This window comes from Dermacentor variabilis, chromosome 4 (assembly GCF_050947875.1).
Source record: "Dermacentor variabilis isolate Ectoservices chromosome 4, ASM5094787v1, whole genome shotgun sequence".
NCBI classification, from domain to species: Eukaryota; Metazoa; Arthropoda; class Arachnida; order Ixodida; family Ixodidae; genus Dermacentor; species Dermacentor variabilis.
The window spans coordinates 68,313,017-68,333,659 of NC_134571.1; the positions used below are offsets into that span (position 1 = coordinate 68,313,017).

A 20,643-nucleotide genomic window follows, 5' to 3' on the forward strand; every position below is an offset into this window, starting at 1 on the left:
TGTATGGTCACTGCTAACAAAAGATAAAACAATGCAGCACAGCAATTTCAGTCCGCTAGCTAGTATTCACAAGTTAAGGAATGCACAGCATCGGAGGTGGGCATCTTCGTCTGCTAGCTTTGTTTTTCACACATTAGTGTTCTTGCTGGTGTCAGCCCAGTAGTTTTGTATGGTCACTGCTTCCAGGCTATTGAGAAATGAATCGTTGTCCAGTGAAGTCATTTCTTCGGAGTTTTCCTGCAAAATAAGATTGCATTTAATGAAAAGGGCTGAAGCTTCCTGTGACAGATGGCCCAGCATAGACTAATTGGATGAGAAGCAATATGTGGATGGACACGAACAGATAGTTATAGGCATTGACTCATGGATGATAAGTTCTTTAAGCCACTAGAGCAGCACACATCTATGCTGCAGGGCAAGCTGCTAAAAAAACATGCTTCAGGGCATAAATTACAATGCAGAGTCTGTATCTACAGGAAATTTTATGTCGTAAAAGATAGGTGATCCCATCCTATCTGTGCTCAACTACACTTACAAAAATGTATTGTCACTTTTTTCAACTTGATACCTTCTGATGCTGGTTTGACTAGACAAACTTTAAAAAGACATTACAAGCAAATGTTACCACCCGTTAGAGATATCGTGTTCTGAAAATCTTGGTAAATCTCTCAACACTTATTCTGTGTCAAGGGTTGGCTTAGTCACACAGAAGAGTGCAGTTAATACAGCATGTCTCCCTCAATTCAAGTTGGTTACCATCGCGTAAAGCCAACTGACAATGAAATAAAGGCAAGGAGAGCATAGGGGAAATAAACTTTTTTTTTTTAATGATTGAAATTTGGAAGCAATAAAGAAAAGGGAAATGAAAGCGGCTGAAAAGAGAACTTGCCGCAGGTGGGAGTGGAATACACACTTGCGCTTTGTGCATGTGATGCTCTATCATTGAGCAGTCATCCTTCTATATGCTTTCTGGGGTATTTACCTATGTATGTGTACTACATCTAGCCCCGAGTGTTAGCCGGTGCCACTCACAGCCAAGCCTAGAAGTAGTACACATGCACAAATACCGAAGAGAGTGGATTGGACGACGGCCATCAAAGTAGCTCAATGATAAGAGTATTGCACGCATAATGCATGAGGTGTAGGTTTGGCTCCCACCTGTTATGTTCCTGGTTGGCCAACGGCCTAGTTCTTCTAATGGAAATGTAAGGAGCTCAGTTTACAATGGAAATACGCTGGATAGGAAACCGCTGCATGTAAACACAAGGGGAGGTACCTTGGGCAGCTCAATATGGGTGTTCATGTAGCTACTGCGCACCGAGTCATCGATGTAGGCAACATTATCAGTAGACGACTTGTCCTGGCCATTCAGCAGCTTCAGGAAAGGCCTCCGTAAGACAATGTAGGTTATCAGACCTAAGCAAAAAACAAAGCCACGTCATTACCATTGTGTAAGCTGAAGTAATATCTTAGATTGTTTTAGAGTCGGCACTCAGTTTGTGTTCTTTCGAAATTTGCACTCGCCTGGAGCTGACGCAAGCACATTTTGCAACTTCAGACCCAAAAAACGTCACGTTACACGGTCAACATCCACTAGTTCAGTCTACTGTGGGCTGCATGAAATTAGTTTGGATCATTTTGAGCTTTGTCGAGCCTCTGATTTTTATATAGAATCAGAGTTTCCTCCACTTGCATCTTGTTGCGTGTTTATAATATGCATAATGAATTTCAACAAACTATCTTGTCTCACTATCTTACTGTAGGTGGCTCTGAAACACTTCACACCTGATAGATAGCAGCAACCTTGGAATGCTTTGAATTCATTATACCAGTCTCAAACGGCTACTTTCGATCGTGGTTGAGCCTGATCTGTCGAAATTTCAACTGTGATTGGCTTCTTTGTGCAGATTGAGCAAGGAAGCGAATCATGACAAAGAAATTCAATACAGATTATGCACGACTGCATAAAAGTGTAACAAAGAATGTAATGATGCCTTGGATGCATTGACCTTCACAAGTACATGACCGAATGGTGCTGGGCCAGCAGACACACAGCTATGTTACAAGATGCCGAAACAAGCTGCATAAAATGACCCAAGTGGGAAAAGTTCACTCGCCATGTCTGGGAAGTGCTTGTTAAGATATCTCTGCACCTCCTGTCATGCTTAAGATAGTTCAGTACATATAGAATGCAAAAGTAGTTTTAATAAGCAAGAAGCATAAGAACAAAACTGAAACAGAAGGTAACAACACCTTAAGACAATGTATTCTAAACATTGTTATGGCACATTACTCTCCTTGGCACAAAATTTAAAGTGATTTCATTGTAAAGCTCATGCTTTATGTTGCTGCTGAAATTTGTATGCCAACATATAAGTTAAACAGAGTTGCTCATGACCATAAAAGCTCTCCACACCTTGTTTAAAGGCAGTGTCGCAAGACACTGACACCAACATTGCTAGACTGTGGCATAATTAAGCACATGGTGGCCAGTTGAGATGACCCATTACAGCACATAGATAGGGACATTTTATGCTAATTTGCAGAAATGTTACAACACTTTATGGAATATGTCGTGTAATATGACCAGGAGCAGAATGTACAGGATGATCAATCACTAACTACCAACCTAGCTCACTGCGCAAAGCTGACTGCATTTTATACTGAATCACAAGAACCATAAACAACAATTACATTGAAAAGGTGGCGTACTTGGTGGAGGTCTGGACAACATTACACTGCTGTATATCATGGTCAGTGACCAGCCTGCTAGTATGGCTTAACTTGTTTAACTTTGTTGGTGGTTTACGACTGAACTGTGGCAAGGTGAGAGTGAGAGCTATACTTCACGACTTTAGCATCCGCAAAAAAGCTGAAGGGGAAAGATTTAAAGCAAAGATAAAGTGGATGAAATAGGCACGAAGTGAAGCAGGACAGTCGTTTATTTTAATAAATGTCAAGAGAGAGCGAGCGAGTCACAATTCCTTAACGCCTTCACTGCCATGAAACATTTAAAAAAATAAAGCAAAAGTGCAGATTTTTTGCAACTTGCATTTATTCTGCCATTTCTTTCTAAAAAGATATGATACCAGGAATGCTTATAGCACTTTCTACTATTCTTGATGAGAAAATTAGCAAGATATTGTGTATTATTTATTAATGCCTCAAGGTTGATGACCTTTGTCATGACTAGTTATTGTCATTGGCAGTTAAAAGTTCAAGATGTGTGACCAATGATCCCAGCTACTCTTAATACCACAGCAGTACTTGCCTGCAAGGAGTGCCACTGATGCAATGGAGCCGATGACTATTCCAGCCACTGCACCTCCTGCTAATGGATAGTCTGGAGACTCAATGTTTGGCGAGTCCCTGTCAACTGGGGCTGGTGTCGATGTCTCGTTTGGCGTGACAGTCGCACTACTGCCTGCTGTGGCGTCCACAGAGACACTTGCATGGTGTGTAGTTTTCTGGTCTAACAAGCCACCGGGAACCCGCAATGGGCTTGAGTCACTTGACGTAGAACTGGGCGTTGCATTGCTCTGCTGATGCACATTTCCGTGTTCATCGGACACTGTGTTCACAGAGAGAGGCACCGTTGCGTCTGTGACAGCCGTAGCCTGGGTGGTGTCTGGGAGCCTTTCAGTTATTGGCTCCGTTCTGAAGACGGGGTGTGGCACAGTATTCTCACTGGGCGTTGTTGGTGAACTTGTTCTCACAGGTGGAATGTCGTTGGAAAGCTGAGGTAATGTGTGTGTCTGGGGTAAGACGGGGTACCTTGGTGTGGGTGGTACGGAGCTCCCCCAGTCTGGATGCGTGATGGGGCCCTGTGGCACTTGTGGAAATGATGGAGGGGCAGTGATGGGAGGAGGAGGCTTGCTTCCAGGAAAGACATACGGTGAGGGAGCCTGCATTGGAGCACTGATTTGTCAGTTGCCACAAGTCTGAAAAGAACCACGCTTCTGGGCACTTTGGCAATAGAGTCAAGTTTTAGCTTGTCCGCACGTGTTTCCCTTCATGAAATAGGAATCAAATTGGTCTGCGCTGTTTACTGTACATCGCACTGCTTCAAGTTATACTTAAAATATGAAGTTACCGTAGAAGTGGGTGGCAACAACGATGCTGGAAGCAATGTCTTGCAATGCTTAAGGAGCTATGGCTAAGCGCTCTGACTAGCTCGGATCTACACGACCAGCTATGGGCAATCCAGTACGCCCGGGCAGCGGTAGAAAGGCTATGCCTCACTGCACATAATGCCCAGATGGCCTGAGCCTGGGCTGGCAACTTCGCAGGTGCTTTTCTCAATAAAGTTTTTTCCGTCCATCCGCAATATGTCAGTAACGCTCTTCTTACATGGGTGTCCTTGTTGAAGAAAAATGAAAATGAACTGTACACTCATGATTACATCACTGCCAATGCTTTACACTAGCAGCTAAATAGACTATGGTTGATTACTGCAGTAACAGCTTTATGTCCTCTCTGCGCCACAAGATGGCCCCACCACCAATGTAATCACTTACGTAACCATTTTCTGTAAACCAGTATTTTTTAAAAGATAATATGTATACAGAATAGCTAAAATTCTAATCCGTAAAGTTAATTAGTCGCAAAGGCTTTGCTAGCATCACACATTGTTTAAGACTAGCTTACACGAAATGTGTATGTATAGGTTGGTAACTGGTCAGCTGTTACTAAGTTCATGTCCCAATTGGCTGCAGTGCCTGGCAACAATCAATGCATTCGCGCCGAATAGTCGGATTTTGCTACAGAACAATTGTAATCTAAACTGGGAAGGATGCTAAAATTGTGCATGCTAAAAAAATCTCACAGGATTACAAGTACCAATAAAATAAATGACACAACAAGTTGCATATAACAAAGTCCTGTATCTGAAGATGCTTCAGCTTACACCTGTGCTGAAAAATTGGTTGCAATGTGTGACGTGTGTCAGAGAAAAGCACGGGAAGATAAACGTCAATGTGGTTGCTACCGGCACCTTTATGTGATCGTGCAGTGGATCCTATTTTGTTGTTCAATGACAGATCAACAGCGCAATTTTATCTGTCATCATGCAACTTTACCAAGCCCAACTTGCCATGCTATTCAGTTTGACAGCAATCGCTAATGCCAGGGAAATTTCTGGAATTTCTGTTCTGCAAGCACAGTGCAAATGAAAAGACTGCCTTTGTACTGGCACCTGAAATATGTTTCAGAGTTCTTAAGTCATGAAACTACAAAATTAGCTATGTCCATTGGCGACATGTTGCTTAAAAAACAGCAACAACAAGAACAGTCCAACTGTCTCTACTGAAACACATGGCAAACAAGTATACTACCATGAACATATGAAATACAAGCAGCAAAACAGTACACAGCACTTGAGAGAATAACTTGACAGTGCAATTTAGCACCACTACATATGGGATGCTCAAAGATGGTGTAAGCCTCCAAACTAAGCCTGTATGCTTAGTTTGAAAACACTTTTTGGTTTGCCCCAACTCAGTCTTTGATCAGCGACGGCTCTACAGCATTAATAGAGCCACCCGCATAGTCCAGAGGGTTGGGGTGGTATCCTTGGTCATTCACTTTCAGGAATACATACCTGCCAGCCTATCAACCTTAAAATTTGTATACGTACCTTGGACACTACACCAGGTGAAGGGAGGATAGCACACATATGTTTGCCCTGAGCTTGAGACCGCAGGTTTGGAAGCATGCATGCACACTTTATTAACAATTCACCTTTAGGCACATCAGACAAGCAGAAGCAGACTTGGGACAGCAGAAACCAACAAGCAACACATTGCTTTTAGATCCCAGTGATTTCCAGCGACCTTGTGGTTGCTGATTTCGCCTGCTACAAGAATTAAACTTGCTTAAGTAAAGTTTCTCTGGTACCTTTTTATCTTAAGACTTCCATGAGTATGGTCCTTCGACCATATCAAGGAGCGAAACTTTGTATCTTGTTTGGAGTACTAAATATTTGTTTGCATACAGCATTACCATGACGAATAGACAGTATCTCCAGCCTTATCATTGTGATCTTATGTAACTCCAGCAATCTGTCCACACCTAAAATGTCTTGTAGTTGTGCCCACTGTAAGCACATCTTGGTTTGCTCAATACATCCAATGACACTTTGAGTTTGCAAGCTGATGAACTGAAGTTCAACCCAAATTTCGTAAAGTTTGACGCAACATTTGTAAAAATTGTAGAAGAAACCCAAATTCTTAAACTTTGTGGAAAATTCTGGAGAGTTGGCAGTTATGGGGATGCAATCAGTTTCATTAGTTTTTGCGTCACTAGCACCAGTCTTTCTGGCATATGAGGGACAGCATTCCTGGTGGCACTGTGGCAGAAATGCTTTCGCCTGTAGGTGCTTATGCTAATCGCATGAAATCTTGTGAAAGTGAATGCAACCCAAGGATATTTCTCCAGCTTTGTGCAAAAGTCGCCAATGTCCCTTGCCACCAATACTGCCCTTCAGTAAGATATCTGCATCAGTGGCGTAGCCAGAAATTTTTTCCAGGGAGGGCTCGCACTTCATCAAGGGAGGGGTAGGCGGTTGCTGTCATACACCGTTTTATGCCAGGTATCCTGGTACGCAGAACTTTCAGGGAGTGCACATGCTCGGTATGCTACCCTAGCTGTGCCTTTTATGTGCATGCTCCTATCTTCCTATTCCCTTCTGCCACTCACCATGCTGATGGGCAGGTTGTCTGGGTGGGGCTGGGACAGCCAGCTGGAAGGGTTGTGCATGGGCCTCCAGCCTGTGCCCTGGGGCTCACTAAGGGCAATGGGCTCGGCACGCACGAAGATGGGAGATGTGTGCGGGGCCTCGTAAGTGGTTGCCTGGGGGCTGCCGGTGCCTTCTTCCCAAGGGGGCAAGGAGCCAGGCACCAACACCACAGGGGGCGGGGCATTGCCCCCCTGGAGCACACCTTGACAGGGTTCTTGCAGGAGCACGAGGACACCCCACAACGCTGCAAGCACTGTGCCAAATACCACAGACAAAGTGCCTTCTCATCAGCATCATCAGCAGGTGCAGGGAAACAAGGGGCACGTCAAGTTAACCAATTTAGTGCACCTATGTACAGTCAACTGCAAATGTTTACGAACCGCAGCATCCGAGAAAAAGCTGCATATCTCTGCAGCCTCAGAATGCAGCCTGGTATTCAAATTTGCAGCCTGTTTTAGTATATGCAAACAACATACAGTACAGTTTTACTGGCTCTTGTTTTACTGACAAAACTGCTAAGAAATTCAATGTTTTCTCGGATCCTGTGATCTGTGAACTTTTGTGGTTGAGTGTACATAACAGGAAACATAATTTATTATGTTGTAAAACACCACAAGCAATGTGCCTTCTTTTCCAGCACTTACACAGGCACAGGGAAACGAGAAGCATCTCAAGTTAACAAATTTATTTTGTAAATAGCAGGGGAAATACTCTAATATAGATACAGCATGATTGGAGGTGCCAGTGTTGAAGAACTATCATGGAGGACTTTGTCAATAATAACAGCGTCAGAAGCTAAAAACATATATAGAGAACTGTAGCACAGGCAAGAGAAGCCTTAGAAACAGGATTTTTTTTTTATTAGAAAGTTTGCCCTGCAGCATAAAATATTTGGCGTGTGCACATTATATATATGCATAGTTGGTTGTGTCCTATTAAATTTAACAAGTATTTATGGTGCAGACTATAGATCCAGAGATAAGTCAGGTGGTTGGCTTGGGAATAGCTCCACTTTTGGCAGGTAGTGGCACCTTGGTGAGTGTAGTCCAAGACAATTCCACAAGAGGTGCGGCATATCTGTGAGGGCAGCTGGGCGAGGGCAGAAGGGACAGGTTGTACCAAAGGCAGGCCTATGATCCGGAGCCCATGGACAGGTTGCAGCTGGCATCAACGCAGCACCCACACAGAGTTATCAATGCTCATGTGGATCGTCGAAGGACTTCTTTTTGTTTAAAGCCATGTGAGCACGATGTGTTGTATGAAGAGTGGTAGTGGATATATCACTGGAAGTTTGTGACTGGCTGTGTCTCCTTGATGTATGCCCGGGTGAAGATGAATGTGGTACCCAAATAATTTGCACCGTGCATGGGAACGTCGACACTTCATGATGCACTTTTTTCAGCAAAAAACAATTCGTTCAATACTTTGCGAAAGTATATCACCGCTTGGTCCAAATCTGTGTATATAACTAGTTCTGATGTTTCTTGAGGAAGTTCTGATTGCAAGGTGGTCAATGCATCATGTATAGCCTGCAGCTCAGTGAATATAGACAGCGGCACAAGTGTAATGTGATAGTGACATGTTTGAGACAGGATTAAGGCAGGACAGGTTATGGCAGTAGCAACTACCTGGCCGGTGACACTGGCATCGGAAAAAGCATGGACTTCTCTGATGTCTTCACTGCCAGATGGCGGCTGTAGATTTGGTTGCGGGTTTTGACTACGGATGCGACAAAGAGGCTTGAAGTTTGATAGTTGTTTGCGCGACCATGGTGATAGGTTGACGTGGCCCTGCGATGGAGGACTGGTGTGTTGCCCCATGTAATGGCATAGGGCATGAACTGCTGGACAAGCTTAAAGCTTGGGATGACAAGATGAGCACCACTGATGAAGTAATTCATCTAATGTGTTGAGGCCTGCTTTCCCCTGAAGAATAGGGATAGGATTGAAGAATGTATCCCGGTCCTTGACTGTCATATGTTGAAATTGGGATTGATAAACAAGTCTTGGCTGCAATATACCATGCACAAGTAATTGGGCTACCTCTGCTCTAGCGCCACTGGCCTTTGAAGAGATGTGCCTAACAAGATGCAGCAGCTGGGTTGAGCAATGGCATGCTTCTCTCACCCATCGCGTAGCCAAGCCAGAAGCTGCAATATCGAGGCCTAAAACTTTGTTGAACAGACTCCACGTACAGAACAGGACTGACCATAAAGGTTAAGAGAAAGAGCTCTGTTCTGCAGCCAATGGCAGCCCTGACAATCAGTAACCGAGATCAGGGTCGTCTTTCCCAGTGAGAGCTACAGGCCGATGGCATTGCATCAATTATCAGTCACATTTAGAACAGCTTGCAAATACCACACAAAAATACACTGCAATATGAGAAATCAATGTTACAACTATTACAGTCTAACTATTAGGTTGAGATACGGCAATTAACAAGAAGGACGTACAGCTTGGGATCATAAACTGTGCGAGCATGGGTGCACCAAAACTTGGCAACAGGCTGGGGTGTGCCTGAAGTCTCATTATAATGAACAAATATTTTCATAAGCTCGCACCATGCAGTTGCATTGCAAGTGCAGTGCATTGAGGAAGTTACTTACCTCAGTAATCGCCACAAATGCAAAAATTTTTTTGCAGGATTTGGGTACAGCGATTTCTGCATATCAACTCTGATTGCATTCTATCAGCATCAAAGCTTTACGGGGCAAGGGATATCTGTCATAAAGCTTAATTACTGCAAAACCTGGGTATGCAGTTTCGAATTCACAGCTGCAGTGGGCAGTAGAATATGCGGCAAGCATACTGCTCTACTTTTTGGCAAACCGCATAGCAAAAGTGCGCATAAAATCCCACTTTTACCGTGAAAACCACATAATATAAAAAATGTAAAAAACACGTATAATGGGGTTTTACAAGCCAAAACCACAATATGATTATGAGATGCATCAGAGTGCGGGATTAATTTTGACCACCTGGAGTTCTCTAACGTGTATCCAGTGCATGGTACATGGGTGCTTTTGCGTTTTGCCCCCATTGAAATGCGGCCGCCAAAGCTGGGATCAGGTCTCACACTTATCATAAACTTTGACTCTGATAGTACTGGTTTCACTATGGTGGCGATAGACTGCCAATTTGGCTTGTACATAGTAATAATTCAAACAAGCTCAAATAACGCAACCTTTCGTGCGTTAATGAAACTAAAGTTTATAATTACTGTTAACATGGGGGCTTTTAAAATTCGTTAACTAGAAAAAAATGCATATATGTACATATTCAGCTGTCTTTACAATAATATTGAATGTCATGTTCTCCTTAACGAAAAGCAGCCAACAAGCGTATTTTTCAGACCCTAAAGTGCCTATTAAGTGTTTATAACACACTTCCTTTCTTGTGTACTTGGCAAGACATCCCATTAACTGACAGACTATGGACGTCACAAGTGGCATTTTTCACCATCCAGTATTACTATTACACAGCAGGTCTAAAAAGCCTAATATATTAAGTGTGCGAAGACAAGCGGAACCCTGGGAACAGGCACAGAATGCTTGAACGTTTGAAAATGTCCATGACATTAAGAGCAGCTTTGTGTGAGTTTTTCCAAGAATGTGCAGGATGTTTTTAATTTGTAACAATTAACATTGCTATACATGCCGTTACTTTAGAAACTTTAAGCAGACTAAAAATACACCTTGGATATGAGATCACATTTGCCCACCTTTAAAGGCATTGGATTATCCATTTAATTTGGTATGCTTTTTCTGTTGTCAGGTATTAATGGTACATTAAGTTGATTCCAAAGAAATTGAGCTTTGCAGCCTCTAATTCATCACCCTTGGAATGTTACATGCTATACCTTCATTCATTTAAGCTCAAGAATCAACATGAAGCTGGCTTTGAATGTTCTCTCTATGTCCACTATATAAACAAACCTAAGAAAAGGGTTATTAAAGAGGGTACCCTTAGCATGAACAAGAGTTGCTGATTATTATCCCACCTGTTGAGATGTCCATTTTCTGTTACGTCAGCAACATTATGAATATTCCACATGTTGGTCAGGAAGTAAGAACAGAAGCCATGCCCAGCTGAAAAACAAAAGAAAATAAATGTACCAGTTCTAGAAAGTTTAATCAATGTGTTAAAGAAAAAAAAGTTAAAAAGAGGTCTCAGAACAGTTTAACACACACCTGAAAAATCGAAGTTCGTGACATTTATGGTCATCATACTCGCTCATATGCACACAGTTTACTTTCCAGGCAAAAGTTACTAATGAGCCTAATTGCATCAGCACTGTTCATCTATCATTACAGTGAATAAACTGCAGGTGCACGGATGTGTGCAAGGCAACTGGCAAGATTTAAGAACAAAGGAATATAGTCTGATTTATCCTTGTTAAAGAAAAGTTGGCACTTTTTCATACTTTCCAGAGCCAGAGCTTTAGCACACAGAAGTTTTTTAAAGTTATGCAAATATTTAATATGATGTATATGGCTGCTGAAGAGTGAATTTCAACTAGTTAAATACTAACCACTAATTGGCCACACGGTTGGGAAGTACCAGAGCGGTTGCAACACATACTTTTACTCGGTGTGTAGTGTTCCAGTCAACACTGAAAAAGTGCTCACAAGACAAGCAATGTTTTTTTAGCCGCAATACTGTGACAACACGTATGATGAGAATATAATGATAATTAAGAATAAACTGCAGGTGAATGACATATATGATAGGCCAGGCCTTTGAAAGGAAACTGCAGTAATGTTTAAAATGAGTGCACACAGATGTCAGTGAAACATTTATCATGTGTTCTACACAATTTGACCACATGCACAGTCGGTGTCAAAAGTTTCCAGACAGCAGCATAAAAAAAACACAGTTTTTTTTTATCAGTATGTGATTGTAGCCAGTAAAACTGTACACCACTGTTGTTCGCGTATACTAATAGTACTGGATAAAAATCTGGATAGGAGGCTTGCTTGCCAATGCTGTGGAAATATTAATATTTTTCTCAGGTGCTGCAGTCTATAAACTTTTGATGCTGACTTACCAAACTGTGGGACTCGCACTTGCTTAGCTTTTCCCAATGAGTCCTCAAACTTGTACACATTGCAATATGTCCCCTTGTATGTATATGACTCTTGTATGAAGAGCCGTAGTACAAAGGTATGTAGCTGGCCATAAAGCTACATTTTAGGCTAAGCCAGTCTTAAACTGACATGACCATTTCTTTACATTGAATGAAAGTCTAATCTCTAAACCTCAAAGAAAATACTGGTAAGCATTGGAGCATCCTGAGTAATCCTTTCAGGCGCCAATTGATTCTTTTCGTGGAAAATCTAATTTCACAATATTGCTTGCATCTTTAGAACCATGAAAAGCATACTGCTGCAGAGAGAAGCTTAATTGTCAAGTTCACAGAATGGGGACTCGATGCGAGAACTTTCCGCAGGAACGGCACATATGAAAGCATCAACTATTTCTTGTCTAAAATACCTATCTAGCCACTACAAAATATGGGTGATGTAAACTATCGTGAAAAACAATGAAAGGAGTGAATGCACTACACGATAACATGCTGACACTGAGAGCATCCATCCAGTTGTCTATCTCCCAACTCACTTTACCGAAATACTTCATGCACATTAGTCAAACTTGGAGCACATATCCAATCCGAAATTTTCAAAGATTTACCCAACATGTTTCGCAAATTATTTCCGTGACAGCGTTTCCTTTTGATGCATTATTTTGGAGTGCACAAAGCCTGAAGGAAATAATTTACTACTATGTACTTGCTTCCATGAACCAGTTTCTGTTTTCGTACTCAGGAGGTGGATGTGTCGTGACATCGCAGTACATTGGCTTGCTGTGTTACAGCTATCACTGCAGCTGCCAAACACGAGCGCAGTGTTGTCGCAGTCTTGTCATACCTGGCCATAAGACTATGCGACATCAGCAAGTTTTACTCTCCACCATTACGTCACAATAATGCTGGTGACGCCAGGTTTGGCATTTAGAGACTACGCCGGTAACTGTTTCAAACCTTCACAGTTGCTAAGTGTGACCCTTTTATGTGCAAGATGAAAGTGGTATAATTTATAAAACTTGGGAAATATGTGTCAGTGCTCCTTCAAAAGCATGTGGAAGATGTTGCAAGGTTTACTGCTTCTGGACTGCATCAAGTCAAATTCTTTGGTTGCAGTATTACAACAATATTTGTGCATGGCCATGACATGTGAACATCTTGTGACAGTCCCGGTGCCAGTAGACTGCTGGTCACCCTGTACTTCCTGATGTCACAACATGAACCAAGATGAGAGCTGCAGTGCTAGTAGCAACAACTTGTGATACTGTATTTAAACAATGTGAAATTGTGAGCGAATAGAAGCCAGCAAATCGTGAAAGAGGCATGACTGGCCTCGCATTGCAACTGAGGAGTGTCTTTCAACTAATGATTGCATTCTACTTATCTGCTGGCATAAGGGCATCAGCACATAACTTGAACAAAACAACCCTGTTGTTTTATTGATGCCACGCAATAACACTTCAGCTTTATTGTACTTGAAAACAGTTTCAAGACATCATCACTAGTGGAGCTGATGCCAGTGCATATGTGCCCAGACATCAACACTGATGTTACAAGAAGTGTTTATCTGGGTTGCGATCGGGTTCAGAAAGCGAACTGTTCGCTTGTTGCCATGTGATTTATCAGAATGGTGCTTTTGCTGACAAAAGCACAATTCTGACCAATCACACAAGCACAAGTAAATGGTTGGTTCGCTTTCCAAACCACTACAGATTGTGCCCCTGGACCTTACAGCAGCTGATTATTTTGCTTGCTGTGTCCTACATTCACCAAATTTTTTATGTGTCAGGGAAGCAGCTGTATAAAGTTTTTTCATTTCTCAGGTTCTCCTGCCAGGTGCAAGGTGGTTCCATTCGAATAAAGGTGCAGATATAATGTTATACACCCAAAAAGCACTACGCTGAAACTGAGAGTGCAAGACACTGTATCATTGTTCTGATTTGTTCCGTGAAGAAAGTATAATCTATGCTTGTATACAGTCTCAAGGCAGCAAGATAGCCCCCTAAAAAAAAACCCAGTATCTCTTTGATTGTGGAATCTAACACAGCAGGTTCGTGGTTCTCTAGCTTTGACTGCCTCTGTACAAAGCACAGACTTTTCTTTGTAAGTTTATTAAAGAAACAAAATAGGAGAATAGTGAACAAAGCTATACAAAGATATTCCTGTGAGAATGAATTGCTGAGACATGACCACTTAAAATGATTTATTGATGATATCTAGTGTCTTAAGGTGGCAATCGGGCTATGAGACAGAGAAAAGATTCATTGATTTTCACTCCCCTGTTCCGAGCTACTGGATGTGGAGGTGGTAGCGAGAGGTACTTGACAACTCCGGATTAGTGTCGGCCACCTGGGGCTCCTTAACATGCAAATGAACCTTAATGTGTGCACAATCATTCTTGCATGCCAGTCTTATTCGAGTATGCCATCGTCACCAGAAGTACAAATGCACCCAAACCTATGCATTCTTTCAAAAACTAAATGCGCAGCTGTATGCTTACCAGCAGACTGCCATAGCTATTATGCCATCACGGCAGGTACACAAAAAGTATTGCTGCTTAAATTGCATTTGGGAGTGCAGAGAGGCATTAACAGCTTTTTTGGCTATTTATACACAAAACCAACCAGGTTTGATACACATGTAAAATTCTTCATGCTGATATGAAAGACCGATACAGGTACTGAAATACCTATTTTGGTTTTAGAGTTCATAAACGTAGCCCCATAGTCATACCCCAATGATTAATTATGCAAAAGTTATAAAAGATGTTATAGTGGCACATTCACAAAGGCCTGCTGTGCAGGGTAAAGCTACTAACTTGTTCATTTCTTGACAAAACTTTTCTGTACTTAAAGAAAGAAAAAAAAAATGGGAGAGGGGGAGACTGCATGCAAAAAAGAAGCATGTGAAAAAAAAAAGTTTGTACTACTGCTTTTTTTTAAGCTTGCACAATGCAGCGATTACACTGCAATTTTTTAAAGAAATGGTGAAGCACTGAATGACAGCAACTGTGCTAAGCATAAAAAATGACAATTTATCACATTAAGCAATGATGCAATGAAAATTTTGCTAATTTCCACTGCATATTTCACGCTTTCTTCCATATTTTACTTTGTCATAAGAGAGAAAAGAAGGTCTGAGGATTGCCAGAAATATATACAGCTGGCTCCCATAAACTTGACTCTTGCAGACTGCGAGATTTGGTCGCATTATCCAAAAGGCCGAATCAACAAATGGCGGCAAAATGAACAAATAATTTATTTTATTGCCTGAAGTTGTCTGCAATGTCTTTTTGCTTCTTGAAGTGCAACTCAACCAGCATTGAGGTGATGAGCACTGACATGTTTAAATGCGGCCTCAGTGTGGCATGACACGAAACAAGTGAGAATGAATAGCTTCATGGGAGGAAGGAGCATAGGCCACTAGAAGATAAAAATAAAATGGCTTCACAGTCAGGTAAACAGTATCATCATCATCTGAATTTCCCGCTGTCAAGATTTTAGTGACTGCTGCGCACATGAGATGATGCCGGTGAGAGTCGAATTAACCGAAGCGATGTGCTTTAGCATTCAAACTAAATTAATTTTCCTTTCATAGCAATGTACGATTTCTCGTTGGGCCTTTTCAGTGCATTCAAATTCATTGAAGAATATAATTAACTGAGGTTGAATTAACAAGAATCGACTTTACATATTTAAGATTTTTACTGTGTGGGATCATAGTATAAAATACCGTTGCAATGTGATATTAATGCTTCATTAGCTTTAGTTTTGCCAATGTTGTCTACTTTTTGCGCCTTAAAAGCATGCACATAGGGCAGGAAAAAAGAAAATGGTCATTTATTAAAAACTATTATCCACTCAGGTCAGTTAATGAAGAAACAAACTTGCATGTGTACAGCTGCTGCCAGACTTAATCAGAACATAATTTTAGTTTCTTTCCATTATTTTTACAGAAACACTAGCCTGTCGGCAAGCTCTCTAGGTGAGGGTGCCTTGCTAGTGCTAGTTTAGTTCTTTAAAAAAACCATCATTGTTGCCTTCTTACAGCTCGCAGCTGTCAAAGCCACTGATTTTAGTCCATCTTGAATGTTTGGGCTATGTGTTATTACATCCATGTATATGTTGCCATGAACAACTTCAATGTATACAGAGCATTGCATCTATCAATGTACAGCACCACGAACTGGCTAGCATGCAGTAAAACGGCAACACAGGAATTGTGTCCCCGTGACATACTTCCACAGCATTTACTAGTAGCCCTAATCCTTTATGCTGCAAATGTGAAATATTAAGGCTGGGTTTAGTGTAAAACGGGAAGAAACACCATACCACAGTAGTAAGGGGGTGAGCGGTGTGCATACTACATAAAAAAAAGTGAACTAAGGACATTATTTGGGTAAATTCTTGAACATTACAGTAATTACAAACATCAGAATAACCCATTTGGCACAATGCCAGACAGTCAGTCCAAAATTTCGCAGCACTTCATCTGATGTTTATTATGCATAAGTTGGTATACACACACATGTTCAGCTGCAGTCCCACTATGGTGCTGTGTTTATATATAATATGAACTGCTGACGTACGTTAGTCCTGCACTTAGCAATTGACTTGTACAATGCACATACGTGCACGACAAATCACGCAAAAGCAATGAAGTTTCAAAGCTCGGTCTGAAATAGAATTTAGATGATATAGAATATAAATACGAGCTGAAAATTTCTGTGAATGTCCTTAATTTGTGTATTCGAATTCCTGATAATTATGAGGAGAGAGAGAGGCATTGCTGGCTTGCACCCTACTCGATCGATATTGTCAGCTGAGTTTTGTGTTTATTTAATGAACAAAGTAGGGTTTACTACCACTCAAACCAGTTGTTCATTGGATGCGACATCACGGTGCTGGAGATCGCAAAAATGTACAAATCATCAAGGTACTGCTACATGCAACTCATTCTCATTGGGATATCACAGTTCGATCCCTAATTTATTTGTTGATAAGCTTTACAAGAAAAAAATCCGTGATTTGTACTGCGGCGGTCACACAGAATTGCGTATGTACTGTGCTAGATTCCGCGATTAACAAGATCCTCAGTCACTTTGGCTGGTAACAGCTGTCCGTGTAGGTTTCGGTTTCTCTTATCGCCAACGTACCCCTTCGAGTACCTCGGCGCCTTAGTAACCGCATGCTTCAACATAACATTCTCCGCGCGCTTGGGGAGTGGTCGGAAAGGAGAGTTGCGCCGCAGTGGTGTAATGAACGCGTCAAGAAAATGATCAAACAAGGTAATACTGACGTTCACTGCTTCGTAACTTCGATCTACACAGACGCAAAACCCGAATTAATTGTCGACGACCGGCTGACACGAGCTTTTCGTGCCCCGTCGTTCTTTTTAAGGAAAACACAGGTGCATCCGCGCTTCAGTACAGTCCATAAGATCCGTTCAAGGTCTGCGCGCGTGTCCCTCACTTTTACGCATCAGCGCGGCGAGAGCGGATCCCGCAGGTGTTCTCGCGCGTCGCGCCCGGTGGCTTTCCTTTGTTTCGCTCTTACTGCTACGCTCCCTTTCTATTTCTATGCACAAAAGAAAAAAGAAGAAAGACTATGTAAGCGTCGCGTCGACGGCCCCGACGGTGCATCGTCGAAACGAGGAGTCGCGTCCACTGCGAGATCAATCCGCGCGCTCGCTCGCACTGTGCATAGGCGGAGCTTAGCGCGAGGCCCTTGCAAGCACGGCCGCAAATCCGCGCACGGAAGAAATGTTGAACGCCAAAGAGTATGCAGCCTACCTTTAACGACGTGTAAACTGCTATCCCTTTCCTGGCCTGGCGTCTGCAGGCCCCGTCGTCGTCGTGTGTCCGCCTGATAGACGAAGACACAGCACACACACACACCGTAGCGCGGATATCGGCGCGCTGTCACCGGTTGTCACCGGAACCCCAGAGTACCGCTACCGCTCCGGGAAGCAGCAGCGTTGACATCGCGGCGGCTTGCTGGGCTGGCGATGATACGACGACGGCAGCAAGCGAGTTGATGTTTCCGAAACTCCGCTGAACGATTCAAACGCCGTGCACACAACACGCGCTCGCTGTTCGGCCGGTTGCCTCCGACGACTCGTCCACCGCGTTGTCGTCGGGCGCGCGGACTGGAGATGGGAAAGAAACAGATGTCGACGGTCGCCTGGGCACAATGTCACGAGTACCGCGCAAATCCGTTCGGTTACGCTTCGCACACTCCACTGCGGCCGGCTCGTCGTACGGCCAGCCAGCTCGACGCACGAGCCTAAACAAACGCATTCAACGGGGGAAGCAGCGAAGCAGAGAGAGCGGCAAGGGAGGGGAGCGGTAATGGCTGTCTGAGAAAGGGAGCGCGCTCTCAGCATGTCCTCCTCGCAGGTTTGTGACGTCAAAATACGAGCGCTGCGTGGATAACGGCGCTGGTGGACAGGTGCTGCTTTCACTCTGGGCAAATCGAACCGGTCGCGGTGGTCTAGTCGAAAAATAGAGGGCGGCATGTAACAGTGTAACGCGGCCCTAAGTGGTCCAGTTTCGATTTTTGTCTTCCGGCTCTCGTTTTCCATTGCGTTTGCGGCGGTCGCTCGACCGACTTTTTGCATTCGCTGGCCTAGTAATGAGAAACGATAAAATCAGTGTTGCGCCCCGCGACACCCAGGCAAGGCAAATAATGTTTCTTTGTTCTTCGGAGGTAGAAAAACAACGCAAGACACTTTATTTTCTTTTACTTTTCAACGCGAGCAAGCGCATTTCCCATACAATGAAAGAAAGAGAATGAAAGATAATCGTTTGCACTCTGCTGCAGAACATAAGGTCCTCAATTCGACTCGCTGCTGCTACTGCCGCATTGTGATCGGGGCGGAATGCAAAAACGCTTGTGTACTGAGCTTTGTACGCACGTTAATGAGCCACGGGATGTCAAAATAATCCGGTGCCCTCCCTCGTTCCCATAATATACGTTGTCTCTCCCAGTGTTGCTTCGACACGTCAAACCCGATTTATATTAGTCAATTAACCAACCGCTGCAAAATGAAAAGGCAAACTTGGCTCAATGAACTAGCAATCTTTTGCACGTCATAGGGACATCACTAAAGAAAAAGAGAGAGAGACGGAAAGATAGACAAAAACTATAAAGGTGATGTGCTGACAGCATTGGCCTCGGTCTACCTTACATGACATTTTTGTGCGCTGTGGCAGGTGCCGCTCTGTCAGCAAGGCAACAGTTATATCATGATATAGCACGTAAAATAACAATCGTTATGAGACAATGGGTCACTGAAGACAATTTTCGGAGGCTGTGGTGTCAACCGCATCGAAAGCCGAGCGAGGAGAGGGAGCACTCCATTTTACCCATGACCCTCAAAACGGGGAAAATTCTATGCCTCTGGTGGATACACAGAGAAATCAGGTGTATTTACGCTACCGATGCTGTATAGCGACCGTAAATCATGAGCTTAATGTATAGTATTTCTACAATGCTCTGGTACTGCGAGGAGCTGTTGCTGCTTTCGGAGCCCGTTGTGCGACGCCAGATGACAATGACACAACTCGATGACAAGCGAAGAGAAAGCCTGCGAGAGGACGAATACTTTACCACTGAACTAAGTCTTGATGAGGAAAGTGGCGATGACCAAATAAAGACAAATGTATGGAGGAAAGAATTATTCTCCATTCATGGACGAAGATGATCAGCTCGGTTTATGAAAAGATGACTGGCAGCCGTCGCACTAGAAGCAGTAACTGCCGCGAAGAGCATGCGTTGTATATGTAAGCGCGATAACGTGGACGTTATGCCGGAGAGATACTGAAAAACAAGCTGCATGGCCTCTTTGGAGATAGAGTAAGCCGCCCCTGACCTGCGCAGATCTAATGTCCTATGACCGACTAAGCTATAGGAGGCATTGAATCGACGCGCCTGCGATGCTTCCGGTGCCGGGATCGCACTCAATAGCGGTGACAGCCTCCTATAATCTTGCCACCGCATTTAGCCATAGAGGTACTCAGATCACGTCACCTGGGCCCACAGTGAGTGAGAGAACCCGAGTATAAAGGCCAATAAATAAATAAACAAGCGCTCATGGTTTGCTCAAAGTGCGACAGCTACAATGTTGTGCACAGTTAAAGCGATTGTACAGGCTTCCCACCATGTTGGGTCGATTTCATCCCCAAACTTGCCCGCTACGGCGTTCCCCGGCAAGTGTCTATACGGTAGCCAACGTTCCGGAATATAGGGGTAGGACTGGCGAATAAGCCTTCCGGCAATTATGCAGCCATTTGTACTGGACGATTTCACCACGTACGATGGATGGAAAAAGGTAACCCTTTGGTCAAACCATGTGCGCAATCCGCTTCCCGCCCTCTGCCATTCGTATGTGCCATTCAAGATCAGTGCGAGAGATGCAGACCAGGGCGGGCGACACGTCGGGCCCAGTGGAGCCATTTGTGGCCATAAACGTCTACCTTTTGTCTCGGATGTGCTGCCCGCTCGCACCACAGTTACCGCCCTCGGAGGCAGGCAGTCAAAGGGCTCTAGGTCAAGGCGACCACGCCGAGTGCGGCTGGTCGCGCAGTGCATGGTGCCCAGCCGGCCCTTTTGTGCCAATCTGGGTCGCGCTCAGACAAGCGCCCCCTTTGTGCGGGAACCGCCCCGTCGTGGGATAAGAGTTCGACACTGCATGCATGGCTCTTCGCGCCGTCTTTGTCCATGGGAACGTCCCCCCATCTTCGCGGCCCTCGGCTGTGTCCATGGTTTTCGTTCTCTCCTTTCGTCTTCACCGCCTCGAAGTTTGCCATAAGACACACACTCTCT

At 43.6% G+C, this 20,643-nt stretch overlaps 1 protein-coding gene across 2 annotated transcripts; it reads right to left on the reverse strand.

Moving 5' to 3' along the window:
• Positions 1 to 21: 21 nt before the first annotated feature.
• Positions 22 to 18,168, reverse strand: LOC142579313 (uncharacterized). Of its 2 annotated transcripts, none has more exons than XM_075689380.1 (6): positions 17,610 to 18,168; positions 10,736 to 10,823; positions 6,697 to 6,989; positions 3,272 to 3,905; positions 1,277 to 1,416; positions 22 to 237 (listed from the first exon to the last, which is right to left on the reverse strand). In XM_075689380.1, the coding sequence occupies exons 2-6, from the start codon at positions 10,749 to 10,751 to the stop codon at positions 127 to 129; spliced, it is 1,194 nt and encodes a 397-aa protein (XP_075545495.1). In that variant the 5' UTR covers positions 10,752 to 10,823; positions 17,610 to 18,168; the 3' UTR covers positions 22 to 126. The 2 variants fall into 2 exon arrangements, with proteins under 2 accessions (XP_075545495.1, XP_075545496.1); XM_075689381.1 differs by lacking the exon at positions 17,610 to 18,168 and adding an exon at positions 17,117 to 17,230.
• Between the last annotated feature and the right edge of the window lie 2,475 nt (positions 18,169 to 20,643).